Source organism: Odocoileus virginianus, chromosome 3, assembly GCF_023699985.2.
Source record: "Odocoileus virginianus isolate 20LAN1187 ecotype Illinois chromosome 3, Ovbor_1.2, whole genome shotgun sequence".
Classification (NCBI taxonomy): domain Eukaryota; kingdom Metazoa; phylum Chordata; class Mammalia; order Artiodactyla; family Cervidae; genus Odocoileus; species Odocoileus virginianus.
In genome coordinates this window covers 50,495,940-50,511,322 of record NC_069676.1, presented here as the reverse complement: position 1 = coordinate 50,511,322, position 15,383 = coordinate 50,495,940, and the positions used below count along the sequence as shown (strand labels likewise).

Sequence of the window (15,383 nt, the reverse complement as noted above, 5' to 3'; positions counted from 1 at the left end):
GACCAACAGTAATTGATGCTGCTGCAAGAGGCAGAGCTTACGCTATGGAATGTCTATTATGACCACGCTACAGCCTCAGTGCCTTTAAACCAGCAACTACAATACAGATAATAAACACAGTCAATTGCAGAAGGAAGAATATATGATGTGAGCAGATACGCTGGAAGACAAAACGACCAAAAGAAATAAATGTATTATAAGAAAATCTACGAACATAAGATGAACTATATATCAGAGAATCTTCAGAAGACAAAAGAAATATAAGTAAAAGTTATAAATTATCTCAAGGGAGAGAGAATATTGACAACAGCCCTCAAATCCACCCGAAGATGGGAACAGAGACAGGATTTCAACTGATTTCAACTATCTGGATGTCTACTGATGGTAATATTCCTTTAAAAAGCCCAGCCTCTAAAGTTTCAAATTAAATGAAACTAAGGAGATGTGATAAGGTAGAATACTGGATTAGAAAAAAAAAAAACAACAAACTTTTTTTAGTGGGATAACTGGCAAAATCTGAGTTCTTTAAAATAGTTAATACTATTGCATCAATGTGAATTTCCTGGTTTGGTAATTATACAGTGGTTACACAAGATGTAATATTCAGGATACCTGGGTAAAAGGTACTCTGGAATTCTTTGCACTATTTCTATGACATTTTTATAATTCTGAAACAATTTCAAAATTAAAAGTTAAGAAAAAAAGCTAATACAAACACACACATACACATACAAAAGTATCAGTTCAGTTCAGTCGCTCAGTCATGTCTGACTTTTCGACCCCATGAACCACAGCATTGCCAGGCCTCCCTGTCCATCACCAACTGCCAGAGTCTACCCAAACCCATGTCCACTGAGTCGGTGATGCCATCCAACCATCTCATCCTCTGTTGTCCCCTTCTCCCTCCTGCCCTCAATCTTTCCCAGCATCAGGGCCTTTTCAAATGAAGTCTCTGATAAATTCTTGACTTGGAAAAACATCATCTTGTAGGGGGAGGAAACAAAATAGGGAACTCTTAATTGGCCTCAATACTGACTCAAATGAACAACTAACTGGTGACAGAAACCTTCAGATTTACAGCCTCACCTCTGCAGAGGTCAAGCAGAAGTTAACCTAGGACAGAAAATGGAGGATTTTCCAGAAAATATGAAATTATGCATGTTGTTGTTGCTAGTGTTCAGTCGCTAAGTTGTATCTAACTCTTTGTGACCCCATGACTGCAGCACGCCAGGCTTCCCCATCCTTCAGTATCTCCCTGAGTTTGCTCAAACTCATGCCCATTGAGTTTGGTGATGCTATCCAACCATCTCATCTTCTGTCACCCCATTTTCCTTTTGCCAATCTTTCTCAGCATTGTGGTCTTTTTCAATGAGTTGGCTCTTTGCATCAGGTGGCGAAAGTATTGGAGCTTCAACTTCAGCATCAGTCCTTCCAATGAATATTCACAATTGATTTCTTTCAGGACTGACTAATTTGATCTCCTTGCTATCCAAGGGACTTTCAAGAGTCTTCTCCAGCACCACAGTTTGAAAGCATCGATTCTTCGGTGCTCAGCCTTTTTTATGGTTCAGCTCTCACATCCATACATGACTACTGGAAAAACCACAGTTTTGACTATCTGGACCTTTGTCAGCAAAGTGATGTCTTTTCTTTTTAATATGCTGTCTAGGTTTGTCATAGCTTTCCTTCTAAGGAGCAAGTGTCTTTTAATTTCATGGCTGCAGTTACCAACTGAAGTGATTCTGGAGTCCAAGAAAATAAAATCTGTCACTGCTTCTACTTTTCCCCCTCCTATCTGCCATGAAGTGATAGGACCAGATGCCATGATCTTCATTTTTTTTAATGTTGAGTTTATAGCATGACTCATGAGCTAGCCACTGCTCTATGTACTTTACATACATTATTATATAAAAATAGGAGAAATATGTATGGCTGGGAAACATGAGAAGAGACTTTCAATTTCATTAGTAATTTGAGAAATGCAAATGGAACAATTTTCTACCATCAGAAACACACATGCATATACACACCTCTGTGTGTACTCATACTATGCAGTACTTGCAAAGGTGTGGAAAACTGGGTATCCTCACAAGTCACTAGATGAAGTAAAATCTAATACTTTTCTGTGGAGAGACTAATGTGCCAAAATTCATTACAATATTAACTGTGTATATACCATTCAACTGGGGATTCCATTTGGTATGCATCCTAGAAAAAATGCTCAACTAGACAGACAGTAGAATACAGATGAGGATTTCATGACATAATTGTTTATAATGAAAAGTTGAAAACAACCCAAATGTCAAAGACTGTCTACTAATCCACAGTAAATCTATACTAACTCAAAAATTCTACAAAATAGAAGAGTTTATTTCTAGATGTACAAGTACAGGAATAAATACCCAGAAAAAATTCCAGAGACACACACGCCATACGTTTAATTCTAGAGAAGGGTTTCTCCCTTCCAATATGTCTAGGGATAGAAGGTCCCACAACCCAAATAACTAATGCCAATGACAAAGGAAGAGTGAGAAATGACTGAAAGAATAAATGTGACTCACAGGGGCAGTCTCTATTATTACTTTTATTTAATAACAAAATTAGCACATGCTGACTCTGAAAAATTCAAACCATTAAGAAGTCCTTCTCACAACTAGTTCAATACCCTTGTCCAAGGTTAAGCTAAAATAATAAAGACAAAAATAATGACAGGAGCGTAAAGGGGGACATGTTAGAACAGGGGCTCAAGTCTAGAAAGGCAGTGATGTGAAGATGAAGTTGACAGTGATCTGAGACTTGCAGAAAATGCTAAAGACAATCTAATGGGCCTTTATGTTCTATGTAGACCCCAAAAGTGAACAAAGAAGTGAGAATATTAAACAGTGTGTCTGTGCAGATCTATAAAGGTAGGTGGGAAATCACCAAGAAACATAATAATTTAGGACAAGTCACACCAAACCAATACTGTCTTTTTTCCTAGGTTCATTCATTTGATTATTTGACAACTGGATACTGAACTCTTACTCTGTGTCAGACACTATGTATAAAAGATTTAAAAAAAAAAAAAAACCTTTGGCAAAAGTGAAAATGGTCATGTCCTCTGGAAGATGGCAATCTGAGTGAGAGGATTGATATTAATCAAACAATCACATTAACTGATGTACAACTAAAAGCTGAGACAAGGGCTTGGAAGTCAGAAAGAAAGTCTCTCAAAACATCTTTGCAAAGAAATGGAGTAATGGGATGCACAGAGAGCATACAAGGGTCCGTGAACTTCACCAGCAAGGGGGAAAAAAAATAAACCTTTATTTACCTTAGCCTCTAACTGAAATTTAGCATTTTTTTGAAATATAACTGTGGGCAAGCACCACATTAGTAGTATCTGTGACTTTGTCACCAATAGAAATCACAGATATTTCCATATAACATTACTGTCATTGCAGGTAACTTGAAATATTATTTATAGGAGTTGTCAGACCTGCCTTTGTATCTTATTATTTACTGTGGTAATAAAGAAGCATATATTTTATCACAAATGGTTTTAATATTTGCATAACTATTTTTCTATATTTTTCCTTTTTAAGTCATATATTTTATACGTTTAAAAACATTAATCTAAGAAAGATGTGGTAATATATACAATGGAATATTACTCAGCGATAAAAAGGAATGAAATTGAGTTATTTGTAGAGATGTGAATGGACCTACAGTCTGTCATACAGAGTGAAGCAAACTAGGAAGAGAAAAATCATATATTAATACATATACGTGGGACTTAGAAAAATGGACAAACCTATTTGCAGGAAAGGAATAGAGACACAGATGTAGAGAATGAATGTGTGGGCATGGAGGTGGGATGAATCAGGAGATTGGGACTGACGTGTGCGCACTACCATGTATAAAACAGCTAGCTAGTGGGAATCTGTTGTATAGTACAGGGAGCTCAGCTCGGTGCTCTGCGGTGGTCTAGATGGGTAGGACTGGGGGAAGATGGGTAGAAGGAGGCCCAAAAGGGAGGTGGTGGTGGTTTAGTTGCTAAGTCGTGTCCAACACTTGCGACCCCATGCACTGTAGCCTGTCAGACTCCTCTGTCAATGCGATTCTCCAGGCAAGAATACTGGAGTGGGTTGCCATTTCCTCTGTGTGTGTGTGTGTGTGTGTGTGTGTGTGTGTGTGTGTGTATGTGTAAGCAAAGTCGAATGCTGTAAAGAGCAATACTGCATAGGAACCTGGAATGTTAGGTCCATTGGCAATCAAGGCAAATCAGAAGTGGTCAAACAGGAGATGGCAAGAGTGAACGTCAACATTTTAGGAATCAGTGAACTAAAATGGACTGGAATGGGTGAATGGGTGAACTGATGAACTATGGACAGAGGTTTGTGACATTGTACAGGAGACAGAAATCAAGACCATCCCCAAGAAAAGGAAATGCAAAAAAGCAAAACGGCTATCTGAGGAGGCCTTACAAATAGCTGTGAAAAGAAGAGAAGTGAAAAGCAAAGGAGAAAAGGAAAGATATACCCATTTGAATGCAGAGTTCCAAAGAATAGCAAGGAGAGATAAGAAAGCCTTTTTCAGTGATCAGTGCAAAGAAATAGAGGAAAACAATAGAATGGGAAGACTAGAGATCTCTTCAAGAAAACTGGAGATACAAAGGGAACATTTCATGCAAAGATGGGCTCAATAAAGGATAGAAATGGTATGAACCTAACAGAAGCAGAAGATATTAAGAAAAGGTGGCAAGAATACACAGAAGAACTATACAAAAAAAATCTTCACGACCCAGAGAATCACGATGGTATGATCACTCACCCGGAGCGAGACATCCTGGAATGTGAAGTCAAGTGAGCCTTAGGAAGCCTCATTACGAACAAAGCTAGTGGAGGTGATGGAATTCCAGTTGAGCTATTTCAAATCCTAAACGATCATGCTGTGAAAGTGCTGCACTCAGTGTGTCAACAAATTTGGAAAACTCAGCAGTGGCCACAGGACTGGAAAAGGTCAGTTTTCATTCCAATCCCAAAGAAAGGCAATGCCAAAGACTGTTCAAACCACCACACAACTGCACTCATCTCACACGCTAGTAAAGTAATGCTCAAAATTCTCCAAGCCAGGCTTCACGGTATGGGAACCGTGAACTTCCAGATGTTCAAGCTGGTTTTAGAAAAGGCAGAGGAACCAGAGATCAAATTGCCAACATCTGCTGAATTATTGAAAAAGCGAGAGAGTTCCAGAAAAACATCTATTTCTGCTTTATCAACTATGCCAAAGCCTTTGACAGTGTGGATCACCACAAACTGTGGAAAATTCTTAGAGATGGGAATGCCAGACTACCTGACCTGCTTCTTGAGAAATCTGTATGCAGGCCTGGAAGCAACAGTTGGAACTGGACATGGAACAACAAAGTGGTTCCAAATCAGGAAAGGAGTACATCAAGGCTGTATATTGTCACCCTGCTTATTTAACTAATATGCAGAGTACATCATGAGAAATGCTGGGCTGGATGAAACACAAGCTGGAATCAAGATAGCTGGGAGAAATATCAATAACCTCAGGTATACAGATGACACCACCCTTATGGCTGAAAGCGAAGAACTAAAGAATCTCTTGATGAAAGTGAAAGATGAGAGTGAAAAAGTTGGTTTAAAACTCAACATTCAAAAAACTAAGATCATGGCATCTGGTCCCATCACTTCATGGCAAATAGATGGGGAAACAGTGGAAACAGTGACAGACTATTTTCTTGGGCTCCAAAATCACTGCAGATGGGGACTACAGCCATGAAATTAAAAGACGCTTACTCCTTGGAAGAAAAGTTATGACCAACTTAGATAGCATATTAAAAAGCAGAGACATTACTTTGCCAACAAAGGTCCATTTAGTCAAAGCTATGGTTTTTCCAGTAGTCATGTATGGATGTGAGAGACTATAAAGAAACTGAGTGCCAAAGAATTGATGCTTTTGAACTGTGGTGTGGAGAAGACTTTTGAGAGTCCCTTGGACTGGAAGGAGATCCAACCAGTCCATCCTAAAGGAAATCAGTACTGAATATTCATTGGAAGGACTGATGTTGAAGCTGAAACTCCAATACTTTGGCCACATGATGAAAAGAACGGACTCATTTGAGAAGACCCTGATGCTGGGAAAGATTGAAGGCGGGAGGAGAAGGGAATGACAGAGGATGAGATGGCTGGATGGCATCACCGACTCAATGGACATAAGTTTGAGTAAACTCTGGGAGTTGGTGATGGACAGGGAGGCCTGGCGTGCTGCAGTCCACAGGGTCACAAAGTGTTGGACACGACTGAGCAAGTAACGTGAACAACACATAGCTATAGCTGATACACTTTGTTGTATAACATTATAAAACAACTATACCCCAATTTAAAAAAAATAAAAATATTACTCTGAGAAATGATTTAAAGGCTTTACCTGATTGCCAAATGTCTTCCTGGCACAAAAAAGATTAACTGGTCCCTCAGCTAAATTCTGTTGCAAGTAAGTAGATATGTATCTAAATGAAGTATACAGTCAAGGAATTAAAAATCTACCCACAAAGTCTCAAGTAACGGAAGCAATAGTTTGTGAAGAAAACAAGGTTTATCCTCAACTCCTCCCCTTAGTTTTGACTCGTTTTTCAACAAGTATTTACGGAGTACTTATGGCGGGTCAGCTGCTGTGCTAGGCAATGAGGAAATTGCAGCAAACAAATGAAATTTCTATTAATATGGGCCTTCCTCATATTGGTATCCTCCTTACTCATCAAGATAATTGGTGGACAATGTACACATGTTTGCTAAATGCTGAAAGAAGAATGTTTAAGACCTGAGTAAGCACCACCAGTGTGTTATTAAATCGTAAGGTTCAAACCAAAAGTCTTCTGGCTGTCAAAATTTCCATTTCTTAGAACAGTTTCATCAGCTCTCCATCATAAAACAATTTCACTTGATCTCCTCTATTCTCCCAACTCACAGCTCAGGCGCCTCAATTAAATATTCTATGATTTTCACAAGAAACTGTTCTTCTAAAGGACATCTAGCCAAAGAGAACAAGGAAAAACATGAGTACTACAATTCTTTTAAGACTTGAGCACGCTGGTGATAGAAAATGCACTAAGTTATACCTATATAAAAACACTGATATGATTCAAAATGAAGCTTACAACCAGTTTCTTAACTCAGTAAGAGAAAAAGAAACAGAAACAAGTAACGTGAAGGTTTAATCCAGTTTCCCAGCAGCTTGGGGCCAAGTGGGGGGCTGAGGTGGGGAAATGGGAAGTAAATTAGGAACCTCACTTTCAGACGATTTATCAGTTCACACTATGTGATGCTACAAAGAGAGCCTTCACAAAATGGACAGAATTCCAAACCACCCTTCCACTCATAAAGAAGTGAGACCTGCATCATTACACAGGAGCTCAGCAATTCCACTCCTCACCTTCTTAACCATCCATATTCCTTTGACCACTTATTTTATTAAGAAAGGAAAATGTAAGTTTCAGCAGTAGTGAGCTGAGCTGAGCATACAGCTGGGATTACAAACTGCCAGGCCTGGGCCGCATCATAGCAAATAAGGCTAAACATTACTGCATGCTCCTCCAACTCATAGCCTTAGAGTTCAGACTGACTGCAAAATGAAATCACATTTTCCATACTAGTGAAAACAGTTCCTGCCTGCACTTTGGTGAGCCTGGCCAGGGTGACTAAATAAACTCTGTGTTCAAATGAGCTGAGTAATTTAGAAAAGGAGCTAGAAAGAGAATCCAGGTGTCTGGCTATCTGTCCCTCTTCTCCAAAAAGATAATGGTATGAATTAACATTTAACGAGCACTTCACCACACAGAGGCCTTATCTAAGCACTCCACATAAACGTTGATCCTTATAAAATAATCTTATAGGACGATACTATTAATATCTCCACCTTATAGGTAAAGAAACCTGCTCAGAGAGACCAGGTCATTTCCTAGTGTTAGAGAGCTATTTGTGGTGAATAGGGATTTAAAGCCTGGCTGCCCAAGCCCACATTTTTAACCACCATGACATTCTGTCTCTGATTATGAGATCTCATCTGAATGGTCATCAATCTCACTTTTGCCTTAAAGCACAGCTCAGTCTTTTGGTACAGAACATAAGATCCAATGCAATTGCTGCTTCCTATGAGTTCTTGAAGAACTCAGGGGCTGGAACTTGGGCTTAGCAGAAATAGGCAAGAGAAGGGCAGACTGTTCAGTCTCAAAATCCACAAGGACTAAAATAGAACATTTCTTTAAACTGGAGGTCACCAGGAGGAAGCCACGCTGTCTTGTCCACTTACTAGACAAGTGGTTTTTCCGTAGTCCCTGATGCTTTTTCCTTCCTTTGCAGCAGCAGCCCCAACAGAGGAGCTCCATTTAAAAGGGAGGGTAAAAAAAAATGATAATGAAAATAAAAGGGAGGGTAGACGCTATTTAGCTACGTGCTTGTGCTTAATGGCTTAGTCACTCAGTCACGTCCAACTCTTTATGACCCTTCAGACTGTAGTCCACCAGGCTCCTCCGTCCATTAAATTTTGTCTGGCAAGAATACTGGAGTGGGTTGACATTTCCTCCTCCAGGGTACCTTCCCAACCCAGGGATTGAACCTGAGTCTCCTGTGTCTCCTGCACTGCAAGTGGATTCTTTATCCGCTGAGCCATCAGGGAAGCCCCCTTTCAATTTTGGCTTCCTAATAATTCATCAGTTTACAAGTTGTAGTACTTAATAAAACATCACAGAGCTGAAAGCTAGGAGACCTGGATTATCCACCCAAGATCAACCATTGACTGGCCCTTTTGAGCAGTGTTCCCACTTAAATAAATAAGCATGTGATACTGGCCTGGGTGTGGGCTTCTTTATGTTCCACAAGTAGGAGCCTGAGCCATATGAAATCACCAATATCTGGCTATTTTGACTTTCAAAAGTGGCAATTTCATGGTTTCAAACTAATACGTGTATTTACACACATCTTTGATGCTATGCCACCTGTTTCTTCTCCTCCTGATCTAATTCCACATAATTCTGGCATCTCCCAACAATTGAACTTCCTGGCTATCAAAAGAGATTCAAGTACTGACTCAAAGTGGAGAAACATTTAATTTTACTAAAGAATCCTTGGCTGTGAAGGAAGACTAATACCTCTAAAATAAGGAGGTAAGAGAAGCGCTTCCAGAGATACCACTAATCACAACTACGGGGAATATGTAGGAACACAGTTCAGAGAGGTCTAAGTTCTAAGACTCTGGGTTACCCTATTAGTTCCACGTATGTGCTGAGTCATCTTTCCATTGGGCAGAAGGTTGGATGCATGTGTTGGTAATGACTGTTCTGAGTCTAATCTGCTTGTTTAAATGTACTGAACATACTTACGAGCAATATACAAAGAGAACAGGAGAGAGAACTTTAGTTATAAGGAACCGAGAAAAAAGGAAATTTGCTGTCTCTAAAATTTCTCCTGGTTGCAATATTTATGCAACTGCACTAAAGTTCTGTGTCCCATTTAACATAGAAAGTCTACTCTCAAGCTGAGACAGTGGCCATAGAATATTAAAATCAAAGCTTATGTGGCTGGAATGTTGACTCTATAGCTTGTCAACCCACATTTAACAGAAAGTGAAGAAAATCTGGCAAAATCATTTCAAAATTTTATCTGACTAGCCAGTTGCTGAGTTCTTAAAAAATATCTATGGGTCTTTTCTTTTCTTACCCTACTGCACTGGCTAGGACTTCCAGTACCATGCTGAGTAAGACTGGTAATGAGAGTGGACATCTTTGCCTTGATCCCACTCTTAGGGAGGAAGCATCCAGTCTTTCACTTGAAGTATGATGTTCATGGTAAATTTATGGTTTTCATTCCCGGCCAAGTATCAAAGAACAAGCTCTCTGAATAGAAAATTTAATGGAATATAGATATCAGAGTTGGATAAACTGTGTCATTTTTGCCTATTTCATGTATGTCTACCATAACAGTGCTTTGATTTACCCCAGGGGAAGCCGACCTTCCCTCACCATTTATACAGTTCTCATGCAGTGGGAAGGTGAGCCACACTGTCAATTCACCTGTTCCATGCTCTGGTCCAAGTATTTAGCCCACTAAAATTCAAACATGAGACTTCCTGGGAATTATTAAGCAAAGCTCTCCTTCTACCAGACTTATAGAGCAGGGATTTCAGTCCATGACTTGAAATTTGGCCTTCTACTTGTTTTTATAAATAAACTTTTATTGAAATGCAGCCACATGCATTTATTTACATATTGTGTATGGTTGCTTTTGAGCTCCAACAGCAAAACTGAGTAGCTGCAATAGTGACCCATACAGCCTCCAAAGCCTAAAATATTTATTAATACTATCTGGCCCATTACAGAAAAAGTTTCCTCTCTCCTGTTCTTGATAATAACATGTAAGCCTGGAACATCCAGAAAGCATATCAGCAGCACTACATAAAAAGAACCTCTTGGAAATGAAGCCAGTACAAAAGAAGAAACTGACTCCAAATATTATGGAAGCCCCTGGATTCAGACGGGCCAGAACTATTATAACCTAAAGATTTTTCAGTTACGTAAGCCAATAAATTCAGATTTTTATCTGAAAAGTTTAAATTGGCTTTCCTTCATTTGAATTAGAATTCATTACATAAATTAAAAACCATAATGCTCATTATTGAAACACAACTCTAATTTCTTTCTCCATTATATATCCATCACTAACATAAAGACATTGAACTCTTCGTTAGACCAGCATGTTACTGGTTGGTAAAAACTGTAATTTATTTAACAATTAGCTAAAACATTGTTTAAAAAAAAATAAAATTGACTCGGAGTTAAAAAAGATGTTACTGAACGATGAAACAAAAAGATGGAAACCACGATTATCAACCCCTTCAATAAAAAAAAAAACAAAAACCAACTCTGAGTAATCAATTACAGAACTGAGCTCTAAGTATAAAAACTAAAGATAGGTGCTGTTATTAACATCTCCCTGAAGTAAAGGAAATATTTGAAGATCAGCTAGAGAAAAAGTGTTTCTGCCCCCTTACCAAAGCCAAAATTCCCAAGGGGACAGACCTAACTAATTAGGGAGATGGTGATTAAAGCAGAGCCGCTAATTGTCTACGGGGTATACAGCTCCTGTAATGCTCCCCAGAGGCTCTCAGCAATGGGAGACAAAATTAGGCTTAATATTCTTGCCAATTAAACTGTTATCACATGCCTGCATTTATGTGTCTCTTCAGGAAACTTAAAAGCACACAGAGGTGTGGTTTTCAATGCAAGCTATATGTTAGTGAGAGGAAATAAATTTATATTATATTTGGAAAACAATTATTTTGTGCTTAAGCTTGTTTTACTATGCACATTCTGGAGCAAGGAGATGTGTCTCTCAGACGCACACAACCAGCAGAGGCCAGATGTTCATCTACGGGGAAACTAAGGTGGTTTATAAGAAAACCAAGTATATGCAGACAGAGAACAAACACCAAAGGGTGGGAGAGGGAGGTGGGGAGACTTAAAATGCAGTGCGTGAAGCAATTTAAGAACTCCAGCTTATTGGAGGGAACACACACACACACACACACACACACACACATACACACACACACATATCTACCCACCCCAAAGTGGGTTTTTTGTTCATACAAAGAATAGTATGCCCCGACAGGATTTTTCTTCCTGGGTATTTCCTGCCCTATGAGTTAAGAATCATTCAAGAGAGTCACAGAAAGTAATGTAAAAATTAACTGTGTAAGGATTCTTAGAAGGCAATTTGACATTTTATCTCTATTAAAAATGAAAACCAAAGACATTTAGGGCTAGATACAGGTTCTAATGCTAGCTTTGCACTGTGGTGGAAACTGTTAACCACCCCACAGTTTCTGTTCTTCCTCCTTGAAGTGGTAAGATCTCCTGGGCACTGGCTGGAGCCATGGCTGCCTATGTTTTCTCATGCTCCTTTCTTTGTAGATCAATGTGGCCAAATAATTATTTGGGGGGCAGTGGAAGTGGGGTATGCATCTTCTAGATCCTAGATGCTCTCATCTCCATTATCTGGCTGAATAATGGAAATGAATAGAACATGGAAAGCCATGGACTGAGGATGGCACTGGTACCAACCAGGATTCATAGCCTTTCCCAATCAATAGAAATTGATTAGAGGCCAGACAAGAAACTCAGGTAAGGTTTTATGGGCCCCAGTGCAGCTAGCAGGAGAACAAGAACAAGTAACAGCTTCCCTTACTTGCTCCCTGAGGAGGTGGGAGATTGCTCCTTATATGCAGTGAAGGTAAAGGTAAAGGTGCGTTGAGGGATTGGGCTGGAGGAGTGGTTTAGGTGGTTCTCTCACCCCTTAGGTGGTAGTGTGTGCAGGGGGCATGTGCAGTACCCTGCTTTTGCTAGTTGCTCTTCAAAAGTTGCAGTTAGGTCTTCTGGTCTGTTTGTATCTTTTGTCCAGAATCTGCCCCAACTGAGGGAGTACTCGGTTATTTTTAGTCCCTTATAGTTTCTTTGTATTCTGTTGTTGGAGGACAGGTTTGTCCAGGTGCAAGCATTGCAGCAAAAGGTCCCAGGTCCTAGTTTGTCTCAGCAAAATGACCCTGTCAGGCATAGACTGCTCACTTCTGAGCTCCGTGAGAGAAATAAAACTTCTATTTTATTTAAGCTTTTGCACTCTGAAGTCTCTTTGCTATAGCAACCTAGCCTGTGCCCTACAAATATAGCCACTTACTATCTGTACAACTTGGGGTAAGTTATTTAATCTCTTCTAAGCCTCAGTTTCCCCATCTGTGAAATCAAATTATAATATTTAGTTTGCTAAGTACTAAGAATAAATGGGTTAAGAGATGCTATGTGCCAAATCTGTGCCTTACAGATATACACACACAGAAGCTCAGTTAATGGTAGGTGATAACAGCAGAGATGAAGACTACTTAGGAAACTGCTCTGAAAAGCCTGTGATATCAAGCACCTATTGTGCTCACAAAGCCCTGAAGGTAGAAATGTGTATCTGCTTTTGAGAGAGCCATCAAAAGTTATCAGTAACAAAGTATTCAGGGAAAATTAGCGGTATCCTGTATCTTAGTCCAGGAGAAGAACTAAGATGTTTATTTAATTAACTAGGTTTAGCAAACTGCACCTAAATCTTTAAACAGTGCTTCAAATCTTGCTCTGTATTATTAAATGTGCTACAAATACTAGTTATTTGTCTATGCTTAGTTGACTATAATGAGTTCCAAGTTTGGACACAAAATACCTCAGTAGAAAATGACATTAATCAATACAGATCACCTAATCAGAGCAGGCTGAGAAAGAGACACACAAATGAACTGGAATCATCTATATTGCACACCCAGTGTGATGCACAGTTCTATAGTCAATGGAGGCTATGCCTGCCTCATGTCCCTTGCACATATTTCCCTTTTTTGACAGTGCCTTTGTATGTGATAATTATTGGCCCCATTATTGGCCTTCTGACAGTGTGGATTCTTTTTATCTTTTACTGGTAGGACATGGTTAGACCGTACTCTTACAACTTCTGTAACCTTGAGATTTGCTGAGTATTGGAGCTGAGATCCTTGGCCCCAAGTTAAGATGACTACTCTGACTCTCGGGACTTCCCCAAGGTTCTTCCGTGGGTTTTACATGTCACAAGATGCAGGAAAACCACAAGATTACATCACCCATCAGAGGAGACAAGCACCTCTGAAAGGATGGATCACATTTTAGGCTTAAATCCTTTCGTGGACCCTTGTAATCTCATCAATTATAGTGGGATGTGAGCCAAGTATAGCAAGCTGGGAAGCTGAACCAGAGGGTGATGACAAGATTCTGCATCATCTGTACACACTTCTATCATCATTTAATCTATTAAAATGGATCTGAAGTAATGCTCTGCACTGCACTTTGTGGAGGTTATCAATGAGTATTCTGTAAGTCAGACTGATGGTGCCTCCCTCTAAAAGCCCTCTGGGCATTACAACTGCCTTGGTGAAGGGTGGGGGTGGTCTCTGGTCTGATGTGGCGTCATGTAGGACCCATACCTTAGACTGACAGGCCAAAGCTCCAGAATTGCATTCACACAAAAGCAATATCAATATTCAGGAACATTAGTCCAGGAATAAAAAACAATAAAAATAAAAAGCCCCTCTGGTACACTGGTCTCGAGAGCCCAAGGTTTTATTTAAAGCAAAAGCAAAAATTGCTGCACTAAGGAAGCAAAACAACTCGAGACCTTTATTCTTGCTCTACTTCCCTGAATTGTTACTTACAGGTTCCCTGCCATCCATGGCTTCCATCCAGAGCCTTCGGTCTTCTTCAGACAATGCCTGCATGGTGATAACTCCGGGCCTACGGAGAAACAAGGTCATGTAAACCCAGTGCCACAGATGAAGGTGAGTCTTAAAGAAACACCCACGAAACTGAGTGAAAAGCTACAGGGTTAATGGCATGCAGACAGAGAAGCACCCCTCAGCTCTTTAGAGCCACCTTCGAGTGTCAGAAAGCAAAGCCATCACCCCAAATCCCTCTCAACCCACTTCCCTCAGGAAGGTGGCAGGAAACACAGAAGACAAGACTCTACATACAGCTAAGTACACAGAGGAGTCAAGTGATTCCCTTTGGCCTTGTTTGTTCTTTGAGATCATATCTGTTCCTCTCCCCCAAAATGCTACCAGAGTGCTTGACTCCAAGTAGGGGTACAATAAACATGTGCCAAAGTGAAGACAGGGCTTCCTTGGTGGCTTAGTGGTAATAAGTCTACCTGCCAATGCAGGAGACTTGGGTTTGATCCCTGGGTCAGGAAGATTCCCTGGAGAACAGAATGACAACCCACTCCACTATTCTTGCCTGGGAAAGTCCATGAACAGAAGAGCCTGGCGGGCTACAGTCCATGGGGTCACAAAAGAGTTGGACACAATTTAGCGACTAACCAACAACAAAAACTGAAGAGAATTATTGGACTCAATAAAAAGGATGGAACATACAAGTGGAGGGATTCTGGTCTAATATCTAGTCCAATGCTTCTAAACTGCTTTTGACATGAAAAGGTTTTATGGGGTAATGGGCATTATACTTATGACTATATTAAATGTACACACTAGTTTTAAATGAATCTTTAGCACAGCAGGAACTAAGTTCTTTATATGCATTAGCTCTTTTCACTCTCTGCCTGAAATATTCTTGCTCTTTCAAACTGAGCAAAGACCCTCCAGAAAGCATGCACACGATATCAAATAACGTTTGTTGTGTACCGCTAACAGATGTCACACAAGAGGGGTGCACCACAAAAAGGAACTTGGGAGAAGGGACTACAAGCCCTCTATGCTCATTAAGACAGGAATTCTTGACTTAGGGTCCAAGGAAGTGCCCAAAGAGTCTATGA

General features: G+C 39.9%; 1 protein-coding gene across 14 annotated transcripts in view; it reads right to left on the bottom strand.

Moving 5' to 3' along the window:
* Positions 1-15,383, bottom strand: part of ARHGAP26 (Rho GTPase activating protein 26) — a 548,614-nt gene that overhangs the window by 269,796 nt on the left and 263,435 nt on the right. For all 14 annotated transcript variants that reach the window (XR_011486887.1, XM_070465556.1, XM_070465553.1 and 11 more), the window contains one exon: positions 14,272-14,350. Coding sequence is in view for 13 of the 14 variants with exons in the window: in XM_070465556.1 (XP_070321657.1) it covers positions 14,272-14,350 (79 nt within the window). In the remaining variant the exon portion in view is untranslated. The remainder of the gene's footprint in view (positions 1-14,271; positions 14,351-15,383) is intronic.